The following is a 19,694-nucleotide window of genomic DNA, read 5'->3' as shown; positions in this document are numbered from 1 at the left end:
TTTCATAAAAGGAACTGTCATATATAACCAAGTGGCAAAAACAGAATGGAGTGAGCTGTGGTTAAATGTAAATCCTATAGCAATGAAGTCATTTGTATTATCCTTACTTCTTTGAATAAATTCAGATGACAGTCCTATTTCATTTCTTCATTCAGTTTGGAGGCCAGATGGCATTAGAATCATTTACTTCACCTTGTTGTGCTTAATTACTACAATCAACACACTATTTTCCAAATTAATCATAACAAAGTAATTTCATTAGTAACACAGCAGGCTGTTGAATTATTAGCATCATAACAGTTTGCAAACAATTAAACTTTATTTGAACCTTAAAAATTTGCAGAGTGGAACATTATTGTAAGATCTAATGGCAATAGAGTACAAATTCAGTACAGAGCAAATAATCAAGCAAAATGCTATGTAAAATATGACTTACAATCACCTTTGAAAAAAATTAGCTCTCTAAATGTTCATAGAAAAACAAATAAAAGCTAAGCAAACATAATGGGAACATAGCAATTAGCATATTTTCTAACAAGCAATGCTGTTTAAATTCACATTAATGATATGATGATGGTCTTGGAAAGCGTGTGATGTATTGTCAAGGGTGTAAAGAAAACTTTCTCCCTCCTATGACACAAATGATTTCACCAGATGAATATAAAGGAGTCATGAGTTGAGGGTAATGATTGTTCTTCCTGTCATCCCAATTACAATTTTTTTGCTTCTCTTCTTATCTCCCACCTATATGCAAGTAAAAAGGAACAAAGGGCAGAGGCGCTCTGGGCACAAGTAATACTTTTTTTCTGTACTGTCACCATTCACAGAGACTATCTGGCATCAGTTGGCAAAGGACTCCCTCTCCTGGATTAACTGTAAAAGGAGGCAATAATCTTCTAAATACTTTACATTTGGAGAAAGTCTGTGCCAGAGTGGGGGAGGGGTTTCCAAGTGGGTTCCTATGCAATGAAAAGCTGCTGCCATCTACTGGCCCAGGACTAAAATCTTCACTTGGATCAGAAGCACAAAACGTAGACCTTACAAGGAAGTCTACATTTACAGTGGAACCCACAATTGCTTTCACTTTTCAATCTCTCAGGTCTTGAAAACCAATCCACTACATTCATCATCGGTTGTCTCACATTTGCCAAGACGATTTCAATCTATTCCAGTGGCTCTATATTAGAACAAGATTAACAAGTCCACAAATTAATTTGTGAAAGCTTTAACTTTTCAATGTCTAATTTAAATAAACTAGAATTTACCTACAATCTCTCAAATTAATAGATATATTTTTATATGTGAAATCAGATAATCATGTGGAGGGGATAATCACATGGGTTAGGGAGGGGATAACAGTAAAATATAAACTCTGAAATATTACTTGTAGATAATTCTTATAAATAATAGAGGTTTTTAAATATTATCAACTCATTTGCATGTTCAGAATCTTTATTTTCAAAGCAAAGATCTGAAAAGTTCCATGAAAGTAGTATCTTCGAATCAATGATTCATTATTAGCAGACTATATTTACTCCAAATAATTATCCAATCAGTAGTATATTTTGATATATATACATCATACTGGTATCTTGTGGACACTTAAAATACCTTGGTTTTCAACCATACATAAAAAAGTAAGAATATAACTCCACAAACCTTGCTCTGGAGTACAACGTACACCTCCTGTGTCAGACTGACATCAACCTTCCACTCACCTGTCGGTACATGTTTCCACCCTGATTTCCACACCCTCCTCTCTGAGCCTTCCTTCTCTTCTCATTGCTTTGAGAAGTTCGGAGCTGCACTTCTCAAGTCTGTAGTAGTAGTTTTGTGGTAGGACTTTACTAGCATAGTAAGGATCGGGCAGGGTAAAAGAACTCAGTTATGCCTTCTGATTTTGAGAATACATTGAGATTCTTTATGCTATTTTATTCGTGGCAGAATGAGGCCTCTCATAAATTTTTTGTTTTATTAAATCTAAAGAAAACTACAGTAGAAAATGTTGGCAAGCCCATTATATAACCAGAGTATTTATTACTGGTAAAGGGGTTTGTACAAACCATGGTTCTGGTCTGCACATGTGTTGCAGAAGGTGACAGCAACTATCATTTGCAATTCTACCATTTTTCTTTCTCATGGCTATATTTAACATAAAGTAAACTTGCCAATCAGTAAAAATTCTTTCATGAAAACATGTTACTATTACTATGTGAAAAATAAATACTAAGATGAATCATCTACAAAGTTTTAACAAAGCTACATTCTTTAGATAGCAGTTACCAAAAATGTGTGAAATATATGCTATCAAATTTTCTTGAAATAATATTTTACATTCTGAAAACATTGATATCTAGTATTAAGAGAAATTACAACTCATACTAGTAGTAGCAATGACTATGTGATACATACAAAATAGTGCTGAATTCCTCACCTAAATCACATGAGTAAATAAAAACTATTGATTTATTTCTTTGCAAAATAGCAACAGGTGTAACTTTACTGTTTACTTCTAATTTACATTAATAGTCTTCATTTAATTTCACATCAGAGGAATATTATAATGAATGCATAAAACAACAAAGACAAATGATGCTCAACAAAACAAAGAAAGGTTATGAACTGCCATTCGTGCTTTTACAATGATTCTCAATCCAAAAGATTTGCAGACTAGCAGAGGAATCTTCCTTTTTTGCAAGCAGAAAGAGAAAGCTGCATTTTTTCTCTTCAGACAAAATGTTGATTTTCCCTGCCTAGAAAAAAAATTACATGTTTAGCCAAGGAAAGAAAATGAATGTTTACTCAATATTTTGTCAATTCAGCTCCTCAGAAAGACCGTAAGAGTGGTATTTTACTAAAGAGGAGGAGGTTGTGAAAACAGCTGGTTATTAACAAAGGGACTTTCTCTAAGTAATCTATTTCCAAAGTAAATTCTATGAAGTTATTTTAAAATTTTGTAAAACAAGATAATGATTTGGGAGTATAATCTTTGTGTTATCAGAAAGCTACAAAGACTTTTAAAAAAGCAAAGACTCATAACGCAGAGACCAAGAGAACATATGAGCTATTACAGAATATTGGATTAAAATGTACTTACCCAGGACTCTCAAATATCATACATCTCCATTATGTAGGCTTTCGGCACCAAGCCAATGGCTCCCTTCATTTCTCCTACCCACCAGCCATATCTATTGTATTCCTAATTGAAAACAATATGCAATATTAACCTTTAGACTGGTGTAAGTACAATGTCATTTGTATGCAACTTCTTAGAAATGTTATTTCTTTTTATAAAGTTATAAGAGCTTTAGCTGCAAATTGAAACATTTTAATCTTTTTTGTTTCTGGACACTTGAAAAATGCTGTTAGGCAAAGATTTAAATTAACATATAAGACAAAGCCTGTTTATTTCCTGGTGTCAAATAGAAATAGTCACTTAGGATAGGAACCTGGTAAATGAAACTACATAACGAAGTCAGCTCTCTGGGCCCCTTTCCCTTCTCTCTCCCCATGTCTGTCTGTCTGTCTGTCTGTCTGTCTCTCTCTCTCTCACACACACACACACACACACACACACACACACACAGCCTGGGGGACACCTTTTTATATGCAAACCACAGTGTTAGAGGCTCCAAGATCACTGCCAGGATCCTTGGGAAACTGGCTTTGCCTTCAAGAAGCTTATCATCTGGCAAGGACAGCCTTTTTTTTTTTTCCTTTCACAATAAATGACTTAATTTCTAGTTAAACTCATACGACCAAAAATGATTGAGAATGTAGACGTATGCTCTTTCTCAGGAAAATGTAATACATCAGTGTAGCCATTTTAAACAGATAAATTAGAGAATTAGGAAACACTAATAAGATATCCCCAAACCGGCTTTCCAACAGAATTCACAAAAGGGCTCCTTTTCAGAAGCTTCCTAAAGGCATTTCTTGCTCCTCTGATTGATCACAAACTGCATTAGGTAAAGGATGAGCAGAAGGAATTTAAAGGTGGCATTAGATTTACCCTTATGGGGAGGATCAATAGGAAATAAAAGTTAAAAGTATCTCAAGTTATAACGGCAAAATATTACTCTAGCTGTAAAAAAGAGTGACTGATGAGCCACTTTTGTGTTTATTTTGCTTGTGAGCTGAACCTGGGCCTCGTTTTCTTACCTTTGCTCCACTGAAGACACACCACTGGCTCCAGGCATTGTGAAAACTGTACCTAATGTTCATTTGTCTGCCAGATTGACTAATGTATTTTTATCTCAAATTTATTTATGTTTAGTGAGATACAAACAAAGTAAAATGAATTACAAGTTTCAAGAATAATATCTTCCAAAAGCAATACTCTGAAAAAGCACCATAGGACCCAAATTTAATTTTTCATAGAAGATAAATTTTTAAAATCAATCCCCAAAGTAATTCAATAGGCTATGATTTCCAACATCTGAGTCATAGATAAATGTGCATATGCATATCAAGTCATATGTGGGGAGGGAATGTTAATACCCAGGATAGACTTAATGTTTGTATTGATGACTAACTATTGTATTGTATTGATGACTAACTATGCTATTGACCATCAGAAGGGAAAATCATACAATTCTTCCATACAAATGCAGAAATTCCTAGGTGTGTACTGATATGTAGTCTATCAATAAAGAGTTTACAGGATTAAAATCCATAAATACTTTTAAAACAATGGGGTGTATCAGAATTAGGTTTTTTCTATAACAATAAGATAGAAGGAAAAGGCTGGAGAGAGGGAGGGAAGACCTGATTCTAACGAGGGCACAGTTCTGGTTTCTGAAACAGTAGACTCAAGATTTTAAGTCCAAAAGTTTCATGATAGTATGAACTTAGTTGACAAAATTCGCTAAACAATGAAAATAGTTTGAAGCCCAGAACTCAATGATGATGACTATAATCTGTGCAGAATATATTTATCAGAAGAAAATACCAGCTTACTGAAAGCTATGATTAGCAACCATTATAGCAACCATTATATCCTAATAGGTACCTAATAAAACTGCCCTTTTCAATTTTTAAGGCAATGAATACAATTAGAGCCTAACGCTTAACAAAACAAATGTATTTCACCTTGCAGAGGCCCAAGGCCCACAGTGTAAGATTTCAAAATGAATACTTAACAGAGTAAGCCTAAGTGTCAAAGCTCTTATCCAATGCCCATCTAAGTTTTTTCCAACTGATTACTGGAAAGTGTAAAGGAACTAGGCCCCCAAAGGGTAGAAACAGAAATAGAATACATTCAGTGAGACGGTATAGTATGACTCAGTCCTGCCTTCAGAGAATAACCTGCAATCTGGATTTCAATGTTTAGATTCAAGTTATAAACCAGAAAATTCATATTACTTTATAATATTCTGCTTTGAATTATAATCTGTACTCTCAATTAAGTATGTATTATTGTTCTCAAAAAGCTCACTCACATTCAAATGTAAGAAACTGACTTCCAACAAATCACTTCAACAAAGGACTTCACACATGAGAGAATTTTACATGACAGTAACTGAGAAGATTCATTAAATAGAGTATACTAGTAAACATCAGAGGAGTTTATTCAGCTGTAAACACATCCCTTAAAAGTCACATTCTAGGAAAAATATAAGTTTTAGGCTAAAATAATCCTAAATGCTTCACTTAATTAATTTAAAATAACTGAAAAGCCTATGAAATACACACCCTGTAGAAGTACTCTAAAATATCACAGGTTTAAATCAGAAGAGAGTAAAAATAAAAAACCAGAATGTTTATTACTCTACATTTGTAAAGAATTCCATATAGTACTCCTGTGTGGAATTAAGAGGTAAGATAAAATATAGTGAGGTAAAAATCTAGTAGGCAAATTTATGGATTTACACTGCAGCCATTAGAGTATGTCGGTGAGACTGCAAACACAGAAGCTTTTACTTTTATCATTACTATCCTCTGTATGAGCCTCCTGAGCAACATGAATCCCAATTAAACCATTTGCAGCCTATAAATTGGAATGAAGATGCTTCTTGGAGTATGGTATCCTAAACTTCAGGCTGCAGATTCAAGAGCACACACGATTTCCTTGGCAGGAAGAAAATATGCCTTCCTCTGCCTTCCCTGTTTGCTGCCCCCAAACAAATGTGATTATGAATGATATATTACTTACAGTGGAAAATAATACAATACATACAATGTTGTCTCGCTGTCCACATACTAACTGAAGTACTGGTTTAAAAGTCACAGGTGGGTCATGAAAAAAAATAAATAAAACAGCCCTCAAACCTCATCTTGTTAATAAACAAAAAATAAAGAGACAAAAATCATACCAGGCTGCCATCTAAATCTCTGAAAGGTTAGGGAGCACCATGTCATCTTGATGGCACGCGAACGAGAGCTCAGGTACAAGAAGGTCTGCCATCTGGTATCCTTCACCCTCTGCGGCTCTTAACATCAACTGAAATGCTAACATAGGCAAGTGACTGTACTTCAGGAGGACTGATAAAATAATGAAGAGTCCTTTAATCTACAGGAAACCATTCTAGTCAATTTATAAGAAATATTGCATCCCTTTGTAGGACGTGTAATTATTTTCTATTAATCATGTGCTATAAAGCTACATTATGCGGTTATTCTGTTATCACTAGAAAGAGGCCTGCAGTCAGCTTCTGACAATGTTAGGTAATTACTAACACAAAGCTTCTTTCTCCTCGCACAGTAATGCTATCAAGATCCAGAGGTGTAGTGATGCTTAGTGTATAAAAATAGTACTCAAAAGAAATTCAATATCTGTAAAACGGATGGCTTCAAGGCAAAAATGTAATGTGGCAGTCACAGAAGCAAAAGCACCAAATTTGCCCAATAATTCGAGACAATAATGAGAAAGCAACACTGAACAGTTGTGATCCAGTGCCTCCATTTTCAGTTTTTCCATCATTAAAAGAGTTTTTATTTTGTAGTTAAAATTTTATGCCTCAAATAATCATTATTAAGCAATAAATTAAGGTGATTACGTGAAAAGGTAGGAAAAAAAGAACTAGTTTTGATTAAAAAAAAAAGAGAGAGACTTTATCCAACACAATAGCAAAGGTATGTCTGTGTTTAATCATTAACTACATCTCCTCTCTCTGCTGGTGTTTTATTTTACACTTAAATAAGAACCCCCCTCGCCCCAATAAGACCCCAGCATTTCCTTAAATCCTTTTCAGCACCATGATTCTCATTTCTCAAGCATGCTAATCCACTTTCTACAAACCATATGGTAAAAGAATGCTGCCTTAACAGAAACTTGGAACATTAATAAGATTTTGTGATGTACCACCCCTTTCAGAAAGGAGTTACCAATCTGTCTGAAAGCAACAGGTGTTAGAAAGGTTAAAAGACTATATTCCTTTCTCCAAACATATATCTGTGCTTAAAAGCATACCAGTCTTATGCAGAAATAAAGGTAATTTTACTCACAAAATATAAACTACACTGAGTTTCAGAATGAGTGGACTTTACCATTGTTGTTCCAACTATTCACTGTGACTTTCGATTTTTCAAATTGTGGTATCATGAAAACTAGAAAACTATTTAAAATATGGAAATATTTTTCTTCAAGGCTACCTCTGCAATCTCTTCCTTTTTACTGTTTCCAATTAGAAACTTTATAAGAATCATTTCTTGTACATCCATCATTTCAAAAGTTCTTTTAAAATGCACAACAGGCACTTGACAACCTTGACATTTTACTATTATTATCTACACATTAATTGCTTGACTCTTAGTCTCCTAACCTCATTCCTTAAATGAGGAAATGGACACTAACAATCTCTAAGCTCTTCCATTATGTTTGAAAATCACCATTTATGAACCTGCTTTAACACCCTAAGTCTCTTAGCAACTTATGGAAACCAACCTCATTACTTTATAATTTACTATGCAGCTGTGAGCCTGAGTTACTCTGATTCAAGGAATTCCTATTTTTCTCTCCAGGCACTGCAAATCCATTTTTAAAGCAAGAGAGATAGAAGACAAGCAAGAAAGGTGATAGTAAGGACTTAATTTCTGTGATCAATTTTAGTTTATGTTCCAGAGTCAAGACACATTTAATTCAAATTTCTACCCAGTCAACATTTACAATACGATAAAGTAAAAACTGACATGCAGACTGATGATTTGTAGATATTTTAGGCAAAGAAAAGGCAAATCACACTCAGCAGCAGGTGGCCTTGGCACTCAGTGTATACACCAACAATACACGACTCTGTTAACTGTTCTAGATCAGACCTTCATCACCTTACCCTGGATTACTGTGTTGTCAACTCTGCTTCTCTGTTCTTCCTAGAAATTGCTTTTGTCAGCTTACTTGGCTGCTCAAGAATGTATACTAACCACTGCCCCGTCCAATGCATTAACTACAAACCCCTCAGCTTGCTTTCTTCCTACTCTGTGGGATGAAAGGGTGTGGATGTGGATGTAGCCACATCCTCCTCTCATCGCTCTGGTCCTGAAGCCTAACCTTCCACGCTGTACTCAGTCCCGCCTCTGGATGTGTTGCTCCCTTCCCAGGCGACGTCTCCCCTCCCTCATCCAAAATCTATCTAGTGACTAAAGCCTGACTCAGGTTATCCAGATTTCATCAATTTTTCTTTGAATTATCTAATCCATACTTATATCCCCCATTTCAAGCTGAGTATTTATTCCTCAGTGGAGTTTATGTACTTTAGCTTTGTCCCTCCAACTAAAACGTACAAACTCACTGAGATCATGGCAATGTTTTACACTTGGTCTGTGTGCCCTACACTCCAGGATGTGTAAATGATGTTCAATAAATATTTACTGCATGATGAAACATGCTTTCTCTTCATTTTGGATGACACACCAGTTGACTGTCCTACATGTTTTCTTAAGATGTGTCATTTCCAATAGGAGAATCATTTCTTTGTGTACATGGGACATACTTGAAGAATTTTAGTGATGATGAAATTAAAAGACACTTGCTCCTTGGAAGGAAAGTTATGACCAATCTAGACAGCATATTAAAAAGCAGAGATATTACTTTGCCAACAAAGGTCCATCTAATCAAGGCTGTGGTTTTTCCAGTGGTCATGTATGGATGTGAGAGTTGGGCTGTGAAGAAAGCTGAGTGCTGAAGAATTGATGGTTTTGAACTGTGGTGTTGAAGACTCTTGAGAGTCCCTTGTACTGCAAGGAGATCCAACCAGTCCATCCTAAAGCAGACCAGTGCTGGATGTTCACTGGAAGGACTGATGCTGAGGCTGAGACTCCAATACTTTGGCCACCTCATATGAAGAGCTGACTCATTGGAAAAGACCCTGATGCTGGGAGAGATTGGGGGCAGGAGGAGAAGGGGACGACAGAGGATGAGACGGCTGGATGGCGTCACCAACTCGATGCAGATGAGTTTGGGTGAACTCCAGGAGTTGGTGATGGACAGGGAGGCCTGGTGTGCTGGTTGGTATTCATGGGGTCGCAAAGAGTTGGACAAGACTGAGCGACTGAACTGAACTGAAACAAATATTTGTTCTGAAGTATGTTTAGCTTCATAGTATGAAGTTTGTTGTTTCTACTTATGGCTGGCTGTTGCCTATCACATTTTCCAATGTGCTGTATAGGATATCTTGTTTAAAGAGCCTAAACTTCACTTGCAGAAAGAAAGATACCTATTTCCCTGCAGAACTGGGACCACAGTTTGAAGAAATAGCTTCAGTTGAATTTACTATAAGTACTGACAGAAGCCTAAAAGGCAGAAACAGTGTGGCACATCTGAGGGAAAGTCTGCTGTCTTTTCTGTTTCTTTTTCTTGTGATTATTTTTTCAGAAGATCCAGTCTCCAGCTTGTTACTAACCAGGTATGTGACCCTAGGCAATCTCCAAGTTCTTTAAGGGAAGAATTTTTTCACATATATATCACTTTTGAGACTCCATAATAATTCAGTTAGATACTTAACATAAATTACTATCTCTTTATTATACACTTGGACCCTCACAGAACTTTTTTTTTTGTTGTTGTTGTTGCTAAGTCATGTCCGACTCTTTTGCAACCTCATGAACTGTAGCTCCCCAGGCTCCTCTGTCCATGGGATTTCCCAGGCAACAATACTGAAATGGGTTGCTGTTTCCTTCTCCAAGGGATCTCACCAACCTAGGGACCGAACTCATATCTCCTACACTGGCACACGGATTCTTTATCACTGAGTCACCTGCGAAGCCCTTCACAGAATTACCTCTACGGAATCTCTTGTTATATTATATTTACTATAAATTTTTTTGGTTGAGGGTAATATCTGACACTGTCATTCTTATTACATAAAGTTGTTGTAGTCAGATAATCAGTGAAGATTCTAGAAATTCAGCTGATATTTTTAAGTAGCCAGTGCTGGGAAAAGCCAAGCATCCTCCTTTACGATTAACATTAGCTCCTTGTCTTTCCCCTTTCCAGTCTGACTGCCAAGAAGCTCAGGAAGTTCAAGTGCAGAAACTCCATTGTCTTTTAAGACTTCCACAGAGGCAGTCTTTTTTCCATTCGTCTTTTATTTATTTTCCTCCAATTATGTGGAGCCTCAAGATCTATAAAGTTAGCACTAAGGTTCCCCTATTTCTATGATTCTAAATTCTTTCAAGAAGTTCAGGATTATTTCCTATTTTAACTGTATTTTCATAAACATATAATAAACATCTATCTGTCATGATGTTAAATATTAGGACTCAAAAATACTTAAGACACAGTATCAACCTCAATGAGTTGGGAGAAGGAAATGAATAATCCCGGTCATGGCCCACTTACTTCAGTTCAGTTCAGTTCAGTTGCTCAGTTGTGTCCGACTCTTTGCGACTCCATGAACCGCAGCACGCCAGGCCTCCCTGTCCATCACCATCTCCCAGAATTCACTCAAACTCATGTCCATCAAGTCGGTGATGCCATCCAGCCATCTCATCCTCTGTTGTCCCCTTTTCCTTCTGCCCCCAATCCCTCCCAGCATCAGAGTCTTTTCCAATGAGTCAACTCTTCGCATGAGGTGGCCCCTATGAGGCCACCTACTTACTTAGGTGGAGCAAAATGGAAAGAGAGAAGCCTTCAGCGTCAGATCTGCATTGATTCCAGGAGAAGGTACTCCCTAGCTGGTATCCTCGGGTGATCTACATAATAAGCTTACTGAGCATCAGTTTTCTCATGTACAAAATTATAATACGTTACCCTTCACAAGGTTATCATAGGAATCAGAGAAGTGAAAACATGTTGAGTGCCTAAAACAGGGTACTGGAGGTATGCAGTAAGTATTTTTTTATCCCCTCCCTCTGCCTTCCCACTAACTGGTAAAGCAAAATACCAGGACAACAAAAACCAGCATTTTGGAGCATGCTCTAAGCAACCTAGGCTTCCCTGGTGGCTCAGACGGTAAAGAAGCAATGCAGGAGACCTGGGTTCTATCCCTGGTTTGGGAAGATCCCCTCAGAGGAGGGCATGGCAATCCACTGCAGTATTCTTGCCTGGAGAACCCTCATGGACAGAGGAGACTGGTGGGCTATAGTTGATGGGGTTGCAAAGAGTCGGACACGACTAAGCACAGCACACATAAGGCAACCTGATCACTATGGGCTGTTCCAAAGGGAATCTGACCTTTAAAGGGGTCAGGTGGGAGACATCTCAAAGAGTAAGAGTGTGCCATACAGACACTGAGCGGGCTCTTGATTTTTTTGTGTGTGGAGAGCAGACGTGTATAACAAATCATGGATTTTTCCATTTTTTTTTCTTTCAATTAACAACATGGTACTTTGCTTTACTGTTGTTCTGTTTTGTTCCTGAAAAGCCTTTGCTTATTCCATGCAGAATTAAACCAATACAGCCCCTCCACTGCCATCTCTGGGTACTCTGCCTCTCTGACATAGCCCTCTGGTTTCTCCTTTACCCCTCAAACCACTACTGGGGCCTGATGGCCTGCCTCCTGTAGGCACCTTCCCCTTTCATCTGTCAACATTTTCCTGGAATGAAGGATAAGAGAACATCAGGAAGTACTAGAGTATGGTTTTTGCAAGTGGGTAACAAGAGGAGCCCCAGGAGTGGAATGAGAACATCTGACGTAGTGTGTTTCCATACACTGCTGATCACCAGTAGGGAGAGCTGGGCCTGCCCATGAGACAGCATGGTACCCCAGTCCACAAGATGTCCAGACGGACAGCACAGACACGAAATACCATCAGATCCAAACAACCAGCAACATGTACAAATACTTCTTCTCCTTCCCCAAAGACTGTAAGACACGATAACATTTGGGGGGCTAGCTCAATATCACCACATATATCCTATATTGAGATGTCCGAGTTACTCTTCAACAGATAACGTTTGGGGAAGTAGCTCAGTGTCACCACGGATATCCTATACTGAGACGCCCTAGTTACTCTTCTGCAGGAGTTTGCTATTTGTGGCACACCGGGTCAGACAGTCACAAAGGAAAAAACTAAGAATGCCAAAAAGTAACTCTGCATTTCCCTCTGCCAGTAGAGCTCAGCAAGACTTTCCTTTTATTTATTTTTCTGGTGCATCTAAAGCCAAAATAGCCCTAGTAACAGAATCTTCACATTTTCACAATGCAAAGCAAATGATCAGTGACAGTTACAATTCACCAATCACTGGAAAAAGTCATAGATACAAAGGTAGGCAATGCCTGAAACTCTAAACAATACACACTAAAAAACGCCCTTTTACTGTATATTAGTGAACACTGACAACCTACATTTCCGGTGTTTGACTTATTAAAAAATGTCTCAGAACGCTCGAGTCACACATGTCGTAAACAAGATGAAATATTCCAGGATTCTTAACTCTCTTTATTTTTCTGTTAATAGCAGACAAAGCAGCATGCCTCTTTCCTGCTGAAGCATAGCTCTTCTGTCATTAAGTCTCCAAAAATAATTTATTGCCTTAAAAGTAAGACTAGGAATGTGGTTAGCAATTTACTGGTGAGTACAGATTGAAAGATAAACTAAATAGCAATGTAAATCCAGAACAGCAAGTATAATAACATAACCCAAGAGGTATGCAGGGCTATGGAATATGCCTACAGCTATGTAACCTGGATCCTGCTATCAAAATTATAAAACTTTATATATAAATACAGTTTTAGGATAAAACTATTAATTATGATATTATGTCTATTTAAGGTGATAACAAAATTGAAATGCAAACCAGTAGAAGAATTTAGCACAATTTTAAACAAACTGATTCTTAAAAATAATAAAAAAATAAAAAGATTTTCAACCTCTTATATTATTTTCCCCATCTAATAAATCTGAAACTAGGCTTTGTGTTTCAGAATAACTTCACTAACAAGGCAGTTATCACTGTTGTTCATTCACTAAGCCGTGTCCTACTCTTTGCGACCCCATGGACTAGAGCACACGCCAGGCTCCTTGTCCTCCACTGTCTCTCAGAGTTTGCTCAAGTTCATGTCCATTGAGTTGGTCATGCTACCTAACCATCTCATAAAAATTACATATTTCACTTTCATTCATCCCTATAAATATCTTTCACTTTAGGGAGGAGGGAAAAAGATTTCAAAATCTCCATTGAACTACTGAAGTATATAAAATGCTTTAATACATTAAAAAAAAACACAGCAGAATTCTTACAATGAAAAGAATTGTAAGCAATAAGTTACAGTCTTGTGTTTTTAGGCAAGCAGTATTTGAATTTATTATTAGTGAGGTTCAAAGGTTAAAACTAAGAAAATGCCAGACACTTTGAAGGAGGGCTGGCTCAGCCAGGGGTCATGTGACAGCTACTAATTGGAAAATGTTAAAAAGGGAAGGGGGAAGGGCAGAGTATCTGCCTTCTCTTCCTTCTTTATTGTAACATTTGATTTTCACCAGAAGAAAAAAAGAAAGAAAGCTAAGATTTGTATAACTCTCAAAAGAGGCTTGAAATAAATAAATCACCCACAGCAGATATCCCATCGAGGCTTCCTTGCAGTAACAGGAAAAAAAAACAAACCTGAAAAGGCTGAATTTTAAAATCAAACTATATTAGAGAATTTTAATAAAGCAAGCCTGATTGTCAAACTAGCTTAATTGTTTTGTCATTATATTTAAAAAATTAAAATACTCTTTATTATAGTACGTGCCATTTTATTTCGTGATTTGCCTATTTATATTGAAAAGAATGAATCTTTTCTTGTGTGCCTTTTTTAAAAGACTGTTTTCAGAACTGACAATCTTCCAGGAGGTAAGTCAAATCAATGATAATTATATACTGCAAACTATAGATCAGTTAATTACAGAAAGCAACTTGTATTTCTTTGAAATCTTTTAAATGATATTTTTTATTAGGCAAGTCATGGAACTAATTTTTTTAACTAAGTACACATTTTTTATGGCTCTATAAATATTGTTAGACTCCTTAAAATGCATTCCTTAAGTATACAATTTTTACATTTAATTCAGAATGATGAAAAGAATTTTCATGATTAATGCTTACACTTTATTGACATGAGATAGGAAAGTAATAACCCATAGCTAGATTTAAAGTTGGATTTATGACATCATTTTGCTTGTGCACATTAGCTGCAATTACCTGCACCACTCATTCTGAGCCACTAGATGGTGTAAAAAATAAATTTAAATAGTAAAATTTATTTCACCACCACGAAATCTAAATATAACTCTGAGAAAGATTAAACATCTTCTAGGAATATATTAATGCTAGTGATTTGTATTATCTACTGTACTTTAAAAAAAACTATTAATACATAGCATCTGCTCCACCTTGATCGAGAAACAAGTCCTTTTGAGCAATACTTTCTCTCTACTAAGGACCTTGAGATCTGAATTTATAATGATACTCAGCACTCAAACTGCTGTCATCATTCACATATTAAATAAATTTATGATATTAAATTATGGTCTACGTTTGCCAAAATTTTGATAAAAATTGGAAGACAAAGCAAATATAAAATTAGAGAATCACCAGAGGTTCCTATCTGAACTCACCCAAAGCCAAATGGGGAAGTAAAACTCTTCACAAATATATCCTGAACCTCAAAGCAACCTGACAACAAATAGCTAAGATGCTCATTAATAGCCCTGAATGTGTTCAAATTCCACTGAGAGAAAACTAAGTGTCCTTTCTTTCACCCTCACTAAGACCAACCTGGTTGATTCTACTAGGTCCACAGCTGGGTAAATACGGGTATTTACTCATCCAGCCAATGGTGACAATGTGCTAGCTAACAAAGTCTTGTCTCTTCTTTCAAAAAACAAAATGAGTTCCAGAAAAATTGCCCACCTCCAGAAGGCATCTCAGGAAATGCTGACAATGGAACTTTAAACTGTGTGAAAGGTTGATAAAGGAAGTATTTTTGGTCAGCCTAAATAACAGCATTTAGAAATTTTAGATGGGAGAATATTCTCCCTATGCATGAGTCTGAGCAAACTCCAGGAGATAGTGAAGGACAGGGAAGCCTGGAGTGCTGCAGTCCATGGGGACACAACTGACGACTGAACAACAACAATATTCTTATGAGCGGGACTGTAACCACTTAACTTAGCTTTACGACGTGCACGCGTGTGTGTGCTAAGCCGCTTCAGTCGTGTCCAACTCTGTGCGACCCTATGGACTGTAGCCCACCAGGCTCCTCCATCCACAGGATTCTCCAGGCAAGAATACTGGAGTGGGTTGCTGTGTCCTCCTCCAGGGGAGTCTTCCCAACCTAGGGGTGGAAACTGCGTCTCTTATGTCTCCTGCATTGGCAGGCAGGCTCATCACCACTAACACTACCTAAAATTACCATCTCCACAGAACAGGTTTGGGAGAAAAGGAATGACTTCCCCCCAAATCCTACATATATGATACACACCCATAACTGTACTTTCAATTTCACATTCACAGAAAATGATTTTCTGAGGCAATGGCAGAAATAAGAGAAGCCTACGGGGGCACTGCTTGCTTCACAGCTTGTCCCAGGGGCTGGTACTCGGAGGCTTTCAGCAACAAAGACAATTTGGTTCATAAAGAAAACTTCAAGAACAAACCCACATGGGCTTTGTAAGTTTCATATCTTACCACACAAATATAATGGCTGCATGCCATTTATCCCTATAGTCTGAAATTCCAAGTGGAAGCTAATCAACCTTTTAATTTTATATGCAATTTTACACACAATTGAATTTTATGCAGCTAAACTGGTGAAAGAAACTGTGAGCTAAGTAAATTTGAGGAATGATTCTAAGAAAGTTTCTTGTCAAGAACTGAAACTAATCAGTTTGCTTTCTATATTAAGTAACTGACTCAAAAAGCTGTGATTTTAACACAGGACTATTGAATGCTCTGTAGTAGGCTTAATCCAACGGTTGTGACATGACTGTTTATAGCTTCCAAGAACTGAAAGCATCCTTCTAAAAAAAACAAAAAACTTACACACTAGTGAGCAGAGGACTGTGAGAAATAAGGAACAGGTCTTACTTGAGCACCTGAGCTAGCAATGATCACAGCTGACTGTATTTACTTACTATTTTCATCCAGTATTCTGCTGCTGCTGCTACTGCTAAGCCCACCAGGCTCCCCTGTCCCTGGGATTCTCCAGGCAAGAACACTGGAGTGGGTTGCCATTTCCTTCTCCAATGCGTGAAAGTGAAAAGTGAAAGTGAAGTCGCTCAGTCGTGTCAACTCTTAGCGACCCCGTGGACTGCAGCCTACCAGGCTCCTTCGTCCATGGGATTTTCCAGGCAAGAGTACTGGAGTGGGGTGCCATTGCCTTCTCCATCCAGTAATCTATTAATTTTTATATCTCATTTCTTTTGAATTCCTGGTGCCTAGAATGGGCCCTTGCATATTTTAGGTACTTTATGATGGTTACAAATTAAATACAAGTAAGGAAAGAAGGGGAGTGGGGGAGAAGAGAGGGGAAAAGGTAGGAAGATTGATAAAAGCACTAGAAAAAATACAAGAGCAGAAATCCCTGGTCTGGGAGTCAAGATGCCTGGTTAAAGGACTGGCTCTGGCATTTCCTTGACGCAAGTTCACTTATCTGTGAAACCGAGGATAGACACAAGCCCAAAGGTCTCTCACTCAAACGTTCTATGATTCTCTGTGTATGATTTTACACACCTGTCAACTAGTGTTTAAATTCAATAAGTGATCTTATTTCCAAATTCTCTTCTGTATTTAATAAGCCATACTACCTTGCCGAAAGGTAAAAAATATTTCTCTAATAGGGACTGATGTTGAAGCTGAAACTCCAATACTTTGGCCACCTGATGCGAAGAGTTGACTCATTTGAAAAGACCCTGATGCTGGGAAAGATTGAGGGCAGGAGGAGAAGGGGACAACAGAGGATGAGATGGTTGGATGGCATCACTGACTTAATGGACATGGGTTTGGGTAAACTCCGGGAGTTGGTGATGGACAGGGAGGCCTGGCGTGCTGTGGTTCCTGGGGTGGCAAAGAGTCAGACAGGACTGAGCGACTGAACTGAACTGAATCAACAAAGAACACTAAACTTCTAAACTTAAAATTTATGTAATGTTTCTCTACCTATATTTAAATAGTTTCTATATATTGTTTGTTTCTAAAGTGGCATCATGAAGCAGACTGAGGGAGATATTTTTAATCCCTATATTATAGCAGGCAAGGTTAAAATATGAAAACTAAAGGAACTCACAGATGTCTTTAGAAGTGTAATCAATTAAGAACCTCGACTTTTAGATAGATCTAAGGACAGAAAGATTTTGAATAATCTAGTATCTTAAGAGGCAGAAACAATTTTTTTAATACATGAGGATGAGTTCATAGCAATACACTTTGCTATTATGTTTACAAATACAATTATGCTAAACTTAAAAAATTACCTACACCTGTCTGAATAGAAGAGTATTACTTTTAAATTGTCGGAACACCCGATGTATTTACATAAAGATGAAAAACTTGTTCTATAAACACAGTGTTTCCAGTAGTGAATGGCAGACAAAATCAGAATAAGCACACAGAAGAATAAAAAGGAAGAGGAAAGAAAAACATAATAAATAACCTAATACCTTACAATGTTAACTTTCACATAAGTATATTGTTTCTGGAGAAGGCAGTATGTGGATGGGAGCCAAAGGCTGAAGTGATAGGTAAACACACTGTTAAGTTGAATCCTGTTATCTGATTGTGTTTAAAATTTGATTATATTTCACTTGACAAAATAATTAATTATGGTGAACTCCCAATTGTTAACAGGGATCTAGAAGAATTCCAGTTGGCATTTTTCCCCAGTGTCCTCAATCCAAATGGATAAAAATCCAGCTTTGTATTCACCCTTTACAGTTGTCATACTGGTGTATCTGCTTACCTTGCTAAGAATGTAAATCACATCACCACGTTTAAATGACAGTTCATCAGAAAGAGCTCCTGTGCAGTCCCACAAACCCTGGTAAAAATTAGCATAATCGGTGCTTTTATCTCCTGGGAAAAAGAAAGAGAAAACAAGAGTTAGTTTTCCTGTAATGGGCCCTCATTTTTAAATGAACCAATAGTAATTAAAGGGCCAAAATGGTCTTAAAAAAAAAAATCTGTCCTCATTAAAAGAACACTTCATTACATCCACACAAGAATCCTACTTCTTGCTCTCATCTAAGGACCCTTTTCAAAAAGATCTATTTTGAATGTCTTTTTTCCTCTCTCCCTCTCTTGTCTTACCTAAAACTTGCAACTGCAGTTAAGTTTCTTCAAACCAGCACCTAAGTTACTTCCCACTTATTTTCTATAACAAACCTAAGCTCACCTGCAACATGTTTTGAAGGTAAGTCAGTCTTCCTGCATAATAAGCAATATGCATGAAAGTGAAAGTTAAGTCGCTCAGTCGTGTCCGACTCTTTGCGACCCCACTCTTTGGGACCCCATGGACTAGTAGCCTACCAGGCTCCTCCCTCCATGGGATTCTCCAGGCAAGAGTACTGGAGTGGGGTGCCATTGCCTTCTCCAGGGGATCTTCCCAACCCAGGGATCGAACCCGGGTCTCCTGCATTCCAGGCAGACGCTTTAACCTCTGAGCCACCGGGGAAGCCCTATGCATGAGATATGATAAACAGGCTGTGAAATAAGCACTGGACAGAACTGGTACTGAAATTGCAGAAATAAGCACTGAGCATAAGAGTAATAATAATAAAGGAGATAAGATGTAAATATAAACAAACAGGATAACAAAAAAAATTTTTTAAGTTTTTTAAAATGCAAAGCTAGTTAAAGGAAGAGAATAAACTGAAAGTAATCTAATAGATAATTTCATCTCTTATTTTTGAGGACTTTTGTACCCAAAGCCTCTCAAAGTTATTTCCAAAATATTTTAGCAACTTTGAAATTGCCAGTGTTGAAGGTGCATTTTTCAAGATTTCTGTCAGCCCTAGTTTAGGACATTAGACTCTGAATAAACATGCAACATACACTGGAGTTATCAGCTCATCCTTCTCACAGCATAAGCACAATGGATGTGATGTGCTCAAACTGCCATACAGACCATTAACTGATTGATTATTTAGCGCTCTCCATTCTGTAATACCACAATAAACTGGGTAATAAATGCTTTGTCACTTATACAATGTGGGTTGCCTGAAACAGAGCAGAGTTAAATACACTGGCTGCTTTTGTTACACTGAGAACTGTTTCCTGTTTTTAATTTCATGATAATTGAGTTTTGATGAGTTAATGCAAAAAGAATGCAAGTAATATC

The 19,694-nt window shown here is 37.2% G+C and overlaps 1 protein-coding gene and 1 non-coding gene across 2 annotated transcripts in view; both read right to left on the bottom strand.

Moving 5' to 3' along the window:
• Positions 1–300: 300 nt before the first annotated feature.
• The window catches only part of SKAP2 (src kinase associated phosphoprotein 2), a 168,638-nt gene continuing 149,244 nt past the window's right edge, over positions 301–19,694 (bottom strand). Inside the window, exons 11-13 of the mRNA XM_069588141.1 lie at positions 18,318–18,430; positions 3,098–3,199; positions 301–2,753 (exon numbers count right to left, since the gene is read on the bottom strand). Of these exons, the coding sequence (XP_069444242.1) occupies positions 3,107–3,199; positions 18,318–18,430 (206 nt within the window). The 3' untranslated portion in view covers positions 301–2,753; positions 3,098–3,106. The remainder of the gene's footprint in view (positions 2,754–3,097; positions 3,200–18,317; positions 18,431–19,694) is intronic.
• TRNAS-GGA (transfer RNA serine (anticodon GGA)) lies at positions 18,956–19,028 on the bottom strand. Its single transcript has one exon. It is a non-coding gene; the product is annotated as a tRNA-Ser (tRNA).

The sequence above is a fragment of the Ovis canadensis genome, chromosome 4 (assembly GCF_042477335.2).
Source record: "Ovis canadensis isolate MfBH-ARS-UI-01 breed Bighorn chromosome 4, ARS-UI_OviCan_v2, whole genome shotgun sequence".
NCBI lineage: Eukaryota > Metazoa > Chordata > Mammalia > Artiodactyla > Bovidae > Ovis > Ovis canadensis.
The sequence above is the reverse complement of the archived record's forward strand: the minus strand, read 5'-3'. Positions and strand labels throughout refer to the sequence as shown.